The sequence below is a fragment of the Loxodonta africana genome, chromosome 22, assembly GCF_030014295.1.
Source record: "Loxodonta africana isolate mLoxAfr1 chromosome 22, mLoxAfr1.hap2, whole genome shotgun sequence".
Classification (NCBI taxonomy): domain Eukaryota; kingdom Metazoa; phylum Chordata; class Mammalia; order Proboscidea; family Elephantidae; genus Loxodonta; species Loxodonta africana.
This window is the reverse complement of record NC_087363.1, coordinates 35,861,162-35,874,539: the sequence shown is the minus strand read 5'-3', so window position 1 is coordinate 35,874,539 and position 13,378 is coordinate 35,861,162. Positions and strand designations below refer to the sequence as shown.

General features: G+C 49.2%; 1 protein-coding gene across 2 annotated transcripts in view; it reads left to right on the top strand.

Annotated features, from left to right (window-relative positions):
- Positions 1-5,487, top strand: part of EFCC1 (EF-hand and coiled-coil domain containing 1) — a 49,893-nt gene extending 44,406 nt beyond the window's left edge. For both annotated transcript variants that reach the window (XM_003409953.4, XM_064274805.1), the window contains exons 7-8: positions 413-482; positions 1,666-5,487. In XM_003409953.4, the coding sequence (XP_003410001.4) occupies positions 413-482; positions 1,666-1,796 (201 nt within the window). In that variant the 3' untranslated portion in view covers positions 1,797-5,487. The remainder of the gene's footprint in view (positions 1-412; positions 483-1,665) is intronic.
- Positions 5,488-13,378: the final 7,891 nt, after the last annotated feature.

The window sequence follows — 13,378 nt, the reverse complement described above, 5'->3', positions numbered from 1 at the left end:
GCTCCCCTTACAGTAGGTAGGTGTCATCTATCTCCTTTATTCAGATGTGGGAGTGGAGGCTCAGAAAAGTTAACAAAAAAGGAGGGGAAGCCTCCCCAGCTCATTTTATGAAGCTATGCTAACTTTGGCCTCAAAATGAAAGCTGTTGGGAGGATTAAATGAGTTAATGTATGTAAGTGACAGTAAATCATAAATATGCGACCTTTGAATGCATGGATCCTGCATACTCTCCAGCCACCACCAAGAGTCTCTGGGGAACCCAGCAAGCAGCCTGGGGATGGGGACCAGGCAAGGGTGATGGGAGAGGGGGACCTTACTGCCCCAGGGAGCTGACGGAGGCCCCCGTGCCTGCCCCATTGAATGAGAACAAGGCAGCTTCATCTGATCCAGCCCTTCCTCACTTCTTTTTAAGAACATTTCCAAAAGAGCCTTGGGGAAGATTTTGCTGAGTACATTGGACGCTTGCAGGGACCCCCCACAAGGTAGGAGAGCTCCCAGTCTTTCTGTACCGGAATAATGGCTAGAGGGCATCCTGATGCAGAACCCCAGCCTCAACCCAGGCCCAGCACTGTCTGTCCTAAGTGTCTTTTCTGCAGAATGGTGCCATTCTCCCTGCCTTGTATACCTCCAAGAGATATCATCATGGAACAGACTTAGGAAAGTTAAAAGTGCTATTCAACAAGAGCAGGGGAGCAACACTCCCAACCAGAAGCCAGTGCAGCCAAGGATCAGTCCAACAAGAGTGGGCAGGAGCACCCTGCTGGCAGTGCAGACTTGACCATTGCTTGGGCTTACTGCATGCCAGCGCTGGGTACCCCCGCTCCCCAGCTGCCATCCGGTCAACCACAACTCAGTGACCCTGTGTGTATCAGAGTAGAACTGTGCTCCATAAGGTTTTCAATGGCTGATTTTTCAGAAGTAGATCGCCAGACCTCTCTTCCTATGTCCCTCTGGTTGGACTCAAACCCCCAACCTTTCAGTTAGCAGACTGCTAACCATTTGCTATACCCAGGGACCCCACGTACAGGGTGAATGCATTAAATATTTTTAACTTACTGAGTTCTTACAGTAAACCTGCAAGGAAGGTACTGTTATCACCCATTCCACAGATGAGGACACCGAGGCACAGAGGCAGCACTGGCCGCACCCAAGGCCAGGGTTCTAGCCAGAGCATCTTTCTTAAGCACTAGGCTATCTGGCCTCCATGTTTGGACAGAGTTCAGGGCAGCAGAGTTCCATCAATGCCAGCCTGTGGCCCATGAAACCAAGACGAGCAAGGACAAGCTCCCCAGGGCTGATGGGATGACCGACAGTGGTGTAGCCCTTGCTCGCTGGGCCTCACCAGGCACATCTGGGCAAGACCGAAGGCCCTATTCATCCAGCTACATCCAGCACCCCACACAGGGCCTGGTGTCAAGGAGGAAATCAAGAATTGTGTGCTGGAAGCTCACCTCCCCAGAGTCCTCCGTGGGAAAGGGATAGCGGAGTAGGTAGAAGCAGGGGGCTCAAAGGAAGCTGAACAGGGCTGGGAGGGGCACAGGGCATGACAGTGGGTGCCCTGGTGAGGACCGGGCCCCAGGAAGGAGGGACAGTGGCTCTGTGGGCAGGGTGAGCAGAGCTGGGCCCTGCAGGCTCACTCTATATCTCCTTGTCCTTTCCTTCCAGAGGGGAGAGCTGGGCCCCAGCTGGATACCCTGCACCAAGCCCTGGCCAGCTGCAAGCTCTTGCGGAGACAGACCTCAGCTCCGGCCTCCACAGCACCTGCCCACACTGACTCCCTCCTCATCTCCTGCTGAGGTCACTGGCCTAGGGGTCACCTGGTCAGCCTGGCTACTATCAGAGCAGCAGCAGCCAGACTGACTGCCATCTGACCCCCCACAGCATGTGGGCTACCATCTGACCCTCCGTGATGGGCCCATAACTGCCATCACTTCCAGGTTTATAAGGCTTGGGCCACTAGGGGCCCTCACTATGTTCGCTGGAACTCTGGAAGCTCCTTCAAAGACTGGTCTGAACCCAGCACTTCCCACTGCAGAGACTGGCACGTACCCCTCCATGGACTTCTCTCAGATTCCCTGGCCGCCCCTGTGTTCCTACTGCCAGACTCCACATTATAGCTGGCAGTTGCTTGATCAGCCTGTACCTGCTGCTGTTTCTCCTGCCCTCGGAGCAGTGTGCCTGCTGCTCTCAGGTTGGGAGACTGATCCCAACCTTAAGGACACACTTGGTCCCTTTGGGGGAAACTCCACAGCCCCAGGAAATGTCGAAGACCAAGAAAGACTAAGGGGAATTCTAAAGAAGGAGTGATTACTGTGGGCTTCCTGGTGGAAGCTGGCCTTGAACTAGCTCTAGAAGAGAGGTAGGATCTGGATGGACAAAGAGGAGGGAAGCTGAGGTCACAGCAAGAGCAAAAGTGTGGGGGCACCAGAAACCCTTGTTTCCTAAACACGTACTGGGTGCTCGGCCTCCTGAGGTCACAGCAATGGCTAAGACATTACGCCTATCCCATTAGCTTAAAGTTCATACGAGGGAAAGATCCACTGGCCAGTAACTGCAAAGCAGTGTGAATGGAATCAAGAGAAATGGAGGTGAAGTACCAGTTGCTACGAGAGCTGGACACAGAGCGATCCGTGTGAGCAGGAGCATGGGGGCACTCAGCAGGGTCATGGGGACAGGGGCTGGTCCGTTCTGAGCCATGGTGCAGAGCAGGAAGATCACAGGGGCCCCAGTGACAGGACAGGGATCTGGGAATTTACCCTACAGTAGTGGGGACCCATGGAAGGTTTCCAGCAGGATAAGGCTGCCACGTGGGGGATGAGCTAGAGGCAGGGTACCATGAAAAAGATGCTGCTGCAAGAATGGAGGGCAAGGAGGCTCGAGCCGGAGCCATGGGGGCAGAGAAGAGGGGATGTGGGGGACAGAGGGCTTTAGGGGTGGCCGGGGGGGTTGGGGCTTGGCAGATGTGCAGTTATTGGTGTCACTGGCAGGGGTAGGAAGCCCAGAGAATGGGCATTCCTGGGCAGGGGCTACAGGGAGTGAGGAAGGAGGGGCTTGGGCTGGCCTCAGGCACTCAGCAGCTCAGGCAGATGGAGGGGAACAGGAGGGAGCAGGGAGCTACTGCAGGCACTCAAGAAGGGAGACACAGGCCCAATCCCAGTTTCCAGACAGTTCCTCTGGAAATGGAATAACAGAACCCAAGGCCAGTGGCCATCACAATGGGACAGGCCTGTTGGTAAGGGCGCCAAGTCACCCCAGGGCCAGTGCGCAGGGCCAGACCCTGGGATGCTGATCTGAGCAGAGTAGGTAGCCCCAGCCTGAGCCCCGGGGCTCCTCCAGCTCTGCTGCTGCTGACTGCTGGACTCCAGAAGCCCACATCTGCCAGTAAGAGGGGCCGCTATTCTGGGTGCTAACGTGGAGGGGTTACATTTATCTATTGTTGTCGTCAGCTCCTGCCAAGTAGACTCTGACTCATGGCGACCCCATGTACAGCAGAATGAAAAGCTGCCCAGTACTGCATCATCCTCACCATCACTGGGATGTACAAGTTCATCTCACCAAGGGTCTCTCTCACCCTCACTGGTCCTCTACTTCACCGTTCTTCTCCACTGATTGATCCCCGCTGTGATGCGTCCAAAGCAAGCAAGTTGGACAGTGTTCTGTTGCGGCCCATAAGGTTTTCATTGACTAATTTTTGGAAGTAGATCACCAGGCCTTTCTTCCTTGTCTGTCTTAGTCTGGAAGCTCCACTGAAACCTGTCCACCATGGAAGACCCTACTGGTGTTTGAAATACCAGTGGCATAGCTTCCAGCATCACAGCAACACACAAGCCATCACAGTAGGACAAACTGACATTTGGGTGGTGGACATGAATCTACACGTGTTAAAATTCTTAGAACTAGAAATCCCTCCCCAAAAAAGTCAGTTTTACTTTATACTAATTTAAGAAATAAAACAAGAGGGGTCAGAAGACATTCTGAAGCTCCCCCAGCTCCAACCACCTGGGATCTCCAGACAGCAGGTGGAGAGGGTTCTTAGAGATTGCAACCACACTAAGCCTCAGTCTTGGCAAGTTCCCGCATAAAAACCCCCTTGCCGCTGCCCAGCAATCGATTTGCACGCCGCTCATTGAAGACGTTTATAAGGTGGGGCAGGATCTTGGAGTGCCCAGAGGGACTAGGTGAGCTACCCAGCATCACAGAGCTAATGAGTATCTGAGCCTGGATTGGGGTCCCCTGTCTTCTGAGGCCAAGTCTCAGGTACGTTTATATACTGCTAGGTTCCTCTGGCTAGTAAACGCTGGACTTGCTAACGGTTTGGAGTCTGGATTAGTTACAGTATAGGCTACGTCTCCCTAATAAGGAGACTCCAAAATACTCTGGATCAAACATAACAGAAGTTTATTTCCTTCTCCTGTAACAGTCGGAGGTGCGTGGTGCTGGTTAGCAGGGCAGCTCTGCTCCACATGGTCACATGGGGATCCAGGCTCCTTCCATTTGCTGCTCTTCTATTCCCTGGAGTGTTGTCCTTCTTCGCGTGGTGGAAGCCACTTGACCAGCCAGCTCTGTGATAAATGGGCAGGGCCTTTACTGAGCATGGCCACAAAGAACAGCAGGAACGCGGCTAGAATGGCAGAAATGCCTGTGGATACAATCAGAATTTGTTGAGACGAAATTTTAATTTGATGATTTATGGAGAGCTTAAAGCATCTGTGAGATGTGGAGATTTTAACATTCCCATTTCATAGATGAAGAAAATCGAAGCACAGAGAGGTGAAGGCAGTATCTGGAATGGCTGTCCTGTCTACACTGTCCATTGACTTCTGCCTGTGGGCATTTCTGGCTTTTGGCTACATACAGTATATCCCAAAATTTTCCGCCCCCCGCCAAGGGAAATGTTATGTTTGTGAGTTTCTTTCCTTACCAAGGTCTGGCAGCAAATACACAACACAGATTATCGGTGACTCTGAATCTAGTGATATACTAGAACTGAGCTCCAGGTGAGCCCTACCCACCACTGTGCTGATTCCACCATTTAGGAAGTACTTTCACCTGCCTGACCACACCATGTCCTCACCACAGCCCTATGAGGTAGGCAGGGCAAAGACTGTATACATTGTACAGAGAAGGGAGCCAAAGGCCAGAGCAGTGCAGGCACTTTCCCAAGGCCAAAGACTAGTAAGTGGTAAAGTGGGAGCTGGATCCCAGGACTTGCAGGCTCTCAGTGTACAGTTATTTCAGGGACCCCAATACCCTGTAAATCCCCTATACAGTTATTTCAGGGACCCAATACCCTGTAAATCCCCTATACAGACATCTTTCATATTGTATGTCCAGGAACATCTGAACACACTAATAAATAAACATTGATGTAGCAGTAACTCCTTATATCAGTCAGTATGGGCTAGCTTACGCTGCAGTAACAACAAAAAATTCCCAGTGGCTAATACAAGCAGAGTATTCTCGCTCACGCTTCATCTCCAACACAAGTGGTCCAGGTGGGTCCGATTATGGGTGTCACTCAAGGACCTACACTGACAGAGGCTCCGTGTGTCAATGTGTGCTTCCACCACCACGCAGCAGGGGAAAGAGAATGTGAAGGATTGTACACTCATGGCTTCTCAGAAGTGACATAACTTCTGCTCACATCTCATTGACCAAAGGCAGGTATATAGTCCTTTTTTAGCTTCATGGGATGGGGGGGAACAGCTACATAATTTTGGGGGCCCAGGGCAAAATAAAAATGTTGGGCTCCTTGTTCAAAAAAACAGGAGAAAAATGTCATTAAAGGCACATATAAAGCTTTTTCCTTTCCTGGGGGCAGGGGCGGGTGGGTAATAGGGAGACACCTGGGGACCAGGGGAGAAGGCTGAGAGGCAAGGAGGTGACAGGAGGTGGCACTGCATCAAGTTGAGACGCCAAGCCCCCAGCACATGCTCCACCGTCCAACCAGACTTTACTTACAAACTACGCATTCAAAGGTAAAAGTAACACAAAATTTTAGGACAGCCAATGAGCATTAAACCCCCAAGTTGCGCAGAGCCCTGTGCAGCTACACTGGCTGCATGGCCTTGAAGCGGGCCTGGGACTGGGCGGGAGGTGTAATCCTACCACGTTTCAGGAAGAACAGCAGTTTCGGTGTATTTGTGAACAGCCTTCATCACTACCACTCATTTGCCTTTTTCCTAGAAGATCTCAAATGGTCTCGTTAAAATATTTTCTGCATTTCTGAAACATGTTAAAAATGTTTTCTGGGAAATTCCAACTAATATCCTCTCTCACCTTCTGGCGTCAAAGTCATTCCAAGGACCTTAAATTTCCCCCTCCACTGCGCACCCCGCCCACCCCCGCTTGCCCCCTCCAGCTCCCCGTACCCCACCGCCACCACCGCCAACCACCACCCAAAAAATATCCTGTAGTTCCCCGGCTTTGCCACTAGGTGGCGGACGCGTTCATCGAATAGAGGAATGAACGGCAAAAGTTCAACGTTACCTCAAAGGCAGAGGTCAGGAAATGAGTCCCGAACTGAACTCATTTGACTGTTCCCTCCTTGGGTATTTGCCATAGCTCCCCACCGCCTGTGCTATTTTCTACTTAATATTTTTCCTAGAATCAGCTCCCTTTTAAAACTTATATGAATGTATTTTTAATGGAACGCTTAAATGCTCTAATTTAATTGAGAAACCAGTCTCAGCTGCCCTACAGAGAAAGTAACCTAACAGTAAGTTCACAAAAAACAAAACAACGTTATTAACTTCTGAGTAGATACAATTGCTGAGCCTGAGAGGACAAGCAAGGGTGACAGAGAGGTCAAAGCCATAGGTGTTAAGAGCTGCTGGGACCCTCCCTGTACCCAGCCAGGGTGTTTTGTCCTTTGAATTACAATGAGTCAAAGTCGTGGATACAAGAGACAAATGGGAGGTGCCACACTCACTTTTTATTGCCTGGCAGTATCCGGAGCTCCTGCACAAAGCTGACTTACCCAGCGCCAACTGTGCCAGGCTCCCAGTGAACCTTTTGCATGCTTCTCACTCCATCTTCACAGCAACCCTGGGAGGCAGGCTCTTTTATTTCCCCCATTTTACAGATGAGGAAACTGAGCCTGAGAGACGCTGGTAAGTACCAAGACCAGGTTTGGAAGCCAGGCATGCTGCCCCAGAGCCTGAGTCTGAACCAGGGCTTCAAATTGGTTTGTTCTGTTTCGAACCCCTGCCGATAATTTGCATTTCCACCCCGGATATATTGAATAAGAATCTACATTCTAACAAGATCCCCAGGTGAAGTGCTGAAAATTTGCATTTCCACCCCCAAATATACTGAATCAGAATCTACAGATCTTGTTAAAATGTAGATTCCGATTCAGTATACCTGGAGTGGACATGCAAATTCTCAGCAGAATTGAGCCAGAATGAGCCAGTTTGAAGCCCTGATCTGAACACCTTTCTTTTTAGAGCCATGTGTCTGCAAGCAGGGTATCTGGTCCAAGGGACTTCCGGGCAGCAGTCAGTGGGGTTGCTCATTTTCCTCCCTGGCTGCACACAGGCTAAAGATGCTAAATACTATCCCTTGCCTCTTATTCCCCTCTGCCTACCCAGAGAAAGAAAAAGTGTTTCAGGGGGATACCAAAGGGTCCCGAACTCCAGATAAGGATTTTCCTAAGCAGCTTCCAACCTGAAGTTTTCTCCTTCACATACAGTGGGGAAAGGAGCAACTCTCACTTGTGAGTCTTATTTTTTAATGTCACAAGCAGGTATCACCTGAAATCACCCAAGAAGCTTGCCCAACTTTCTGCCATTCACTTGCTCTATGAACAAGCATCTATTACACTTCCCCTGTGGAGTCGCTGGGTGGTGCAAATGCATCCATCTGCTAACCAAAGGGTTGGAGGTTCGAGTCCACCCAAAGGCACCTCAGAAACCAGACCTGGATATCGACTTCCAAAAAATCAGTCTTTGAAAACCCTATGGATAACATTGCGAAGAAAGGGAATTCCAGAACACTTAATTGTGTTAATGAGGAACCTTTACATAGATCAAGAGGCAGTTTGTTCGACACACAGTACAGGCGAGGTCAGCACAACTGGACTAAACCAAAAGCAAAGAAGTCTGAATAAACTGAATGCTTCGAAGGCCAGCGTAGCAGGGGCAGGGGTTTGGGGACATCTAAATCAATTGGCATAATAAAATCTATTAAGAAAACATTCTACATCCCACTTCAGAGAGTGGCATCTGGGTCTTAAATGCTAGCAAGCGGCCATCTAAGATGCATCAGTTGGTCTCAATCCACCTAGACCAAAGGAGGATGAAGAACACCAAGGACACAAGGTAATTACGAGCCCAAGAGACAGAAAGGGCCGTGTAAATCAGAGACTGCATCAGCCTGAGACCAGAAGAGCTAGATGGTGCACAGCTATAACCAATGACTGCTCTGACAGGGAACACAACAGAGAACCCCTGAGGAAGCAGGAAAGCAGTGGGATGCAGATCCCAAATTCTCAGAAGAAGACCAGACTTAATGGTCTGACTGAGACTAGAAGGACCCCAGTGGTCACGGCCCCCAGACCTTCTGTTGGACCAGGAAAGGAACCATTCCCAAAGCCAACTCTTCAGACAGGGATTGGACTGGACAGTGGGTTGGAGAAGGATGCTGGTAAGGAGTCAGCTTCTTGGATCAGGTGGACACTTGAGACTATGTTGGCATCTCTTGCCTGGAGGGGAGATGAGAGAGGGAAGGGGGTTAGAAGCTGGAGAAATGGACATGAAAAGAGAGAGTGGAGGGCGAGAGCGGGCTGTCTCATTGTGGGGGAGTAATTGGGAGTATGTAGCAAGGTGTATATAAGTTTTTGTGTGAGAGACTGACTTGATTTGTAAACTTTCACTTAAAGCACAATTAAAAAAAAAAGGCAGTTCGGACAGAACAAGGGGATATGATTGGTTTAAAGTCAGGAAAGGTGTGCATCAGGGCTGTGTCCTTTCACCATACCTATTCAATCTGTCTGCTGAGCAAATAATCCGAGAAGCTGGACTACATGAAGAAGAACAGGGCATCAGGATTAGAGGAAGACTCGTTAACAACCTGCATTATGCAGATGACACAACCTTGCTTGCTCAAAGTAAAAAGGACTTGAAGCACTTACTAATGAAGATCAAAGACCACAGCCTTCAGTATAGATTACATCTAAAGGTAAAGAAAACAAAAATCCTCACAACTGGACCAATGAGCAACATCATGATAAACAGAGAAGAGATTGAAGTTGTCAAGGATTTCATTTTTCTTGGATCCACAATCAACAGCCATGGAAGCAGCAGTCAAGAAATCAAACGATGCATTGCACTGGGTAAATCTGCTGCAAAGGACCTCTTTAAAGTGTTGAAAAGCAAAGATGTCACCTTGAAGACATAAGGTGTGCCTGACCCAAGCCATGGTATTTTCAATCGCATCATATGCATGTGAAAGCTGGACAAGGAGTAAGGAAGACCGAAGAAGAATTGATGCTTTTGAATTATGGTGTTGGTGAAGAATATTGAATATACCATGGACTACCAAGAGAACGAACAAATCTGTCTTGGAAGAAGTACAACCAGAATGCTCCTTAGAAGCAAGGATGGCGAGACTGCGTCTTAGATACTTTGGACATGTTGTCAGGAGGGATCAGTTCCTGGAGAAGGACATCATGCTTGGCAAAGTACAGGGTCAGCAGAAATGAGGAAGACCCTCAACAAGGTGGATTGATACAGTGGCTGCAACAATGAACTCAAGCATAACAACAATTGTAAGGATGGTGCAGGACCGGGCAGTGTTTCGTTCTGTGGTGCATAGGATCGCTATGAGTCAGAAACGATTCGATGGCACCTAACAACAACAACATGGAGCACAGTTCTACTCTGACACAATGGGGTCACCATGAGTCAAAGTGGACTTGGCAGCAACTTTTTTTTTTACTAGTGGGTGCTGAGAGTCCCCAAGGAGCTGCTGGGCTCATGGGACAGATAAGCAAACAGAAACACTGCTAACTCAGCTGGCAAGGAGGTTGGGAAAGCTTCTTGGAAGACATCACACCCTAGGTGTCTTACTCATCTAGTGCAGCTGTAACAGAAATACCACACATGGATGCCTTTAACAAAGAGAAATTTATTTCCTCACAGTAAAGTAGCCTAAAAGTCCAAATTCAGGGCGTCAGCTCCAAGTGAAGACATTCTCTCTCCGTCGGCCTTCTCTAAGACTAAGCTTCTCCGCGCAGGAACCCCAGGTCCAAAGGACACGCTCTGCTCCTGGCACTGCTTTCCTGGTGGTATGAGGTCCCCAACTCTCTGCTTGCTTACCTTTCCTTTTATCTCTTGTAAGATAAAAGGTGGCGCAGGCCACACCCCAGGGAAACTCCCTTCACATTGGATCAGGGATGTGACCTTAGTAAGGGTGTTACGATCTCACCGTAATCCTCTTTAACACAAAATTACGATTACAAAATGGTGAACAACCACACACAATACTGGAAATCATGGCCTAACCAAGTTGACACACATTTTTGGGGGGACATAATTCAATCCATGACACTAGATGAACCTTAAAGGGTGGGGTGTGCCAGACAAACATTAGGGGAGGGCCCCAGGAAGAGGGTACTGCAGAGGCAAAGCCATAGAGACCAGATTCAGCAGTGGGCTGGGGAGTACGGGACAACGAAGGCCTGCCACAGAGTTCCGGGTTGGGAAGAAATGACAAATGAGAACGGGGCACGGGATGGCCAAGGAGAACTCGCTGAGAAACTGAATTTTATCCTTCAGACACTGGGAAGCCAAAAAAGATGTTGTAGCCAGAGGCAGAGAACAGCAACAGGCAGACAACAATACTGGGTGAGGCCAGGACAGCAGGGGAAGTGACCAGCAAAGTCGATAAACATTTTTAAGCACCTACTGTGTGCCAGCATAGATCTTGGAGATGCAGCAGTTAATGACAGAGTCCTTGTCCTCTTGAAGGTTACCTTTAGTGGGAGGAGACATCTAATAAACACATAAATTAAAAAATAAGACAATTTCGGGTACTGCTAAGTGCCGTGAACAAATTAAAGGTGCAGCATGCTACAAGTGATGGAGGGGCTGCCTGGCCAGAGGTGGTCTTTGAGGAGGAGTCATTTGATGGGAGACGTGAGTGATCAGGAGGAAGCCATGTGAGGCTCTGCGGAAGAAGGTTCCAGGTGAAGGGATCAGCAAAACCAAAGGCCCTGAGGGGGAAACTAGAGGAATGTGTGAGGGACAGAATAAAGGTGAGTGTGGCTGAGATGAGCAAGCAGGGGGAGAGGCCAAGTCAGCAGGGGCCAAACCACAGGGGGCCAGGCACGCTGCAATAAGGAATGGGTTTTTTTTCTGGCTGCTATGGGAAGCCAAGGGTAGGTAGGAGGAGACCAGGGCAGTAGCAGTGCCCCAAACCCAAACCCAATGCCATCGAGGTAATGCCAACTCCTAGCGACCCTATAGGACAGAATAGAACTGCCCCATAGGGTTGCCAAGGCTGTAAATCTTCACTGAAGCAGACTGCCACATCTTTCTCCCCCAGTGGATTCCAACAGCCAACCTTTTGGTTAGCAGCTAAGTGCTTAACCACTGCACCACCAGGGCTCCTTCGTAGCAATACAGGGAAGAAAAAATGGCTATGTTCTGGGTACATTTTGGGGCTGAGACAGCAGGAATCATTGATGGACTGGACAGCAAGTAAAGACGAGACTTTGGGGGAGTTTTGTGGTGGAAAGAAGCAGAGAAGCAGGGTGGTGTCAGAGGAAGATGTGGGGTCAAGGAAGGGCTTTTCAAAAAGCTGATGTATTGGCCTGTTTCTAACCTGGTGAGGTTACCTGGGTGGTGCAAATGGTTTGTGCTCAACAACTAACTGAAAGGTTGGCATTTCGAACCCAATCAGAGGCATCTTGGCAGAGTCCTGGCAATCTGCTGCCAAAAGTTCACAGCCATTGAAAACTCTATGGACCACACAGTTCTACTCCGACACACATGGGGTTGTCATGAATTAGAGTGAACTTGATGGCAACAGATTTGGTTTTTTTGTTTTGTTTTTTGTAATCTGATGGGAAGGATCCAATAAAGGATAAATTGATGGTGTGGGAGAGGGGGATGGCTGTGGAGCAATGTCCTGGAGAAGAGGAAGGGGGCAAGATTCTAAGCACAAGAGCAAGGACTGGCCTATGAACTGGTTTTCTGTTGCTGGTGTAACAAATGAGTACAAATTTAAGGCTCACAGCAACACTCATTTATTCCTCACAGTTTTCCTGGGTCAGAAATCCAGGCACAAGGAGGCTCAAATGGGTTCCCTGCTAGGTCTCATCAGGTGGAAATCAAGGTGTCAGCAGGGCTGCCTTCCTTTCTGGAGGCTCTGGGGGGAACTTACTTCCAGGATCCTTCAGGTAGTTGGCAGAATCCAGTCCTCCTTTATCTTCAAGCCCATTGGCACTGAAGTCCTTCTCGTGCTTCAAAACTCTCTGACTTCTTCTACTACCAACCAAAGAAAGTTCTCTGCTTTTAAGGCTCTTATGATGAGCTTAGACCACCTGGAAAACCTCCCTTTTTGAAATCAACTGTGCCATATTACTCAGCACAATCAGGAGTGATTCCTCATCACATTCACAGGTTCTGGGGATTAGGATGTAAAATCTTCAGAGCCATTCCTAGAAATTCTGCCTACCACAGCCTTAGACGGGAGCAGAGGCCTTCTTCCACAGCAGCACAGAGAAGGCAAAAGGTGTGGGCATAGCTACAGGCAGACTGAGGGTTTGGTGATAGGAGCACGTTCATCTGCTGTAACAAAGAGCCCTGAAAAGATGGTGGCTTAAACAAAATAAAATTTTATCTCTCTCAGGGAAAAGTCCAGATCAGCATACCAGAGCTGGAACAGCAGTTCTAGTATCTTCAAGGACCCAGGTTCCTTCTGTCTTTCTGCTCTGCCATTCTCACTTCAGGGTCCTCCTCATGAACCAAGATGACCTCTGTAGCTCCCTGTAAGCCAGCAGGAAGGAGGGAAAGAGGAAGTGGAGAGGATGCCCCTTCTCTTCACCAGCAGAGCCAAGAACCACACACATCACTTCTGTCCATTCCCATTGGCCTGCACTTGGTCACATGACTACCGTCTCAAGGAAAGTGATGCTGAGAAATGTAGTCTTTCACTGGGACACCATGTGTCCAGCTAAAATTCTATTTGTGTGTAAAAGAAGGGGAGAGTTGAACTTAATAGACAATAGATAAGTGGAAACTTTGGTGAAGGGTAAGACAATACACAATACTGGGGAAGCCAGCACAACCTGTACAAAGCAAGGTCATGGTAGCTCCGTAGATACGTCCAAACTCCCTGAGGGACCGAATTGCTGGGCTGAGGGCCGTGGGGA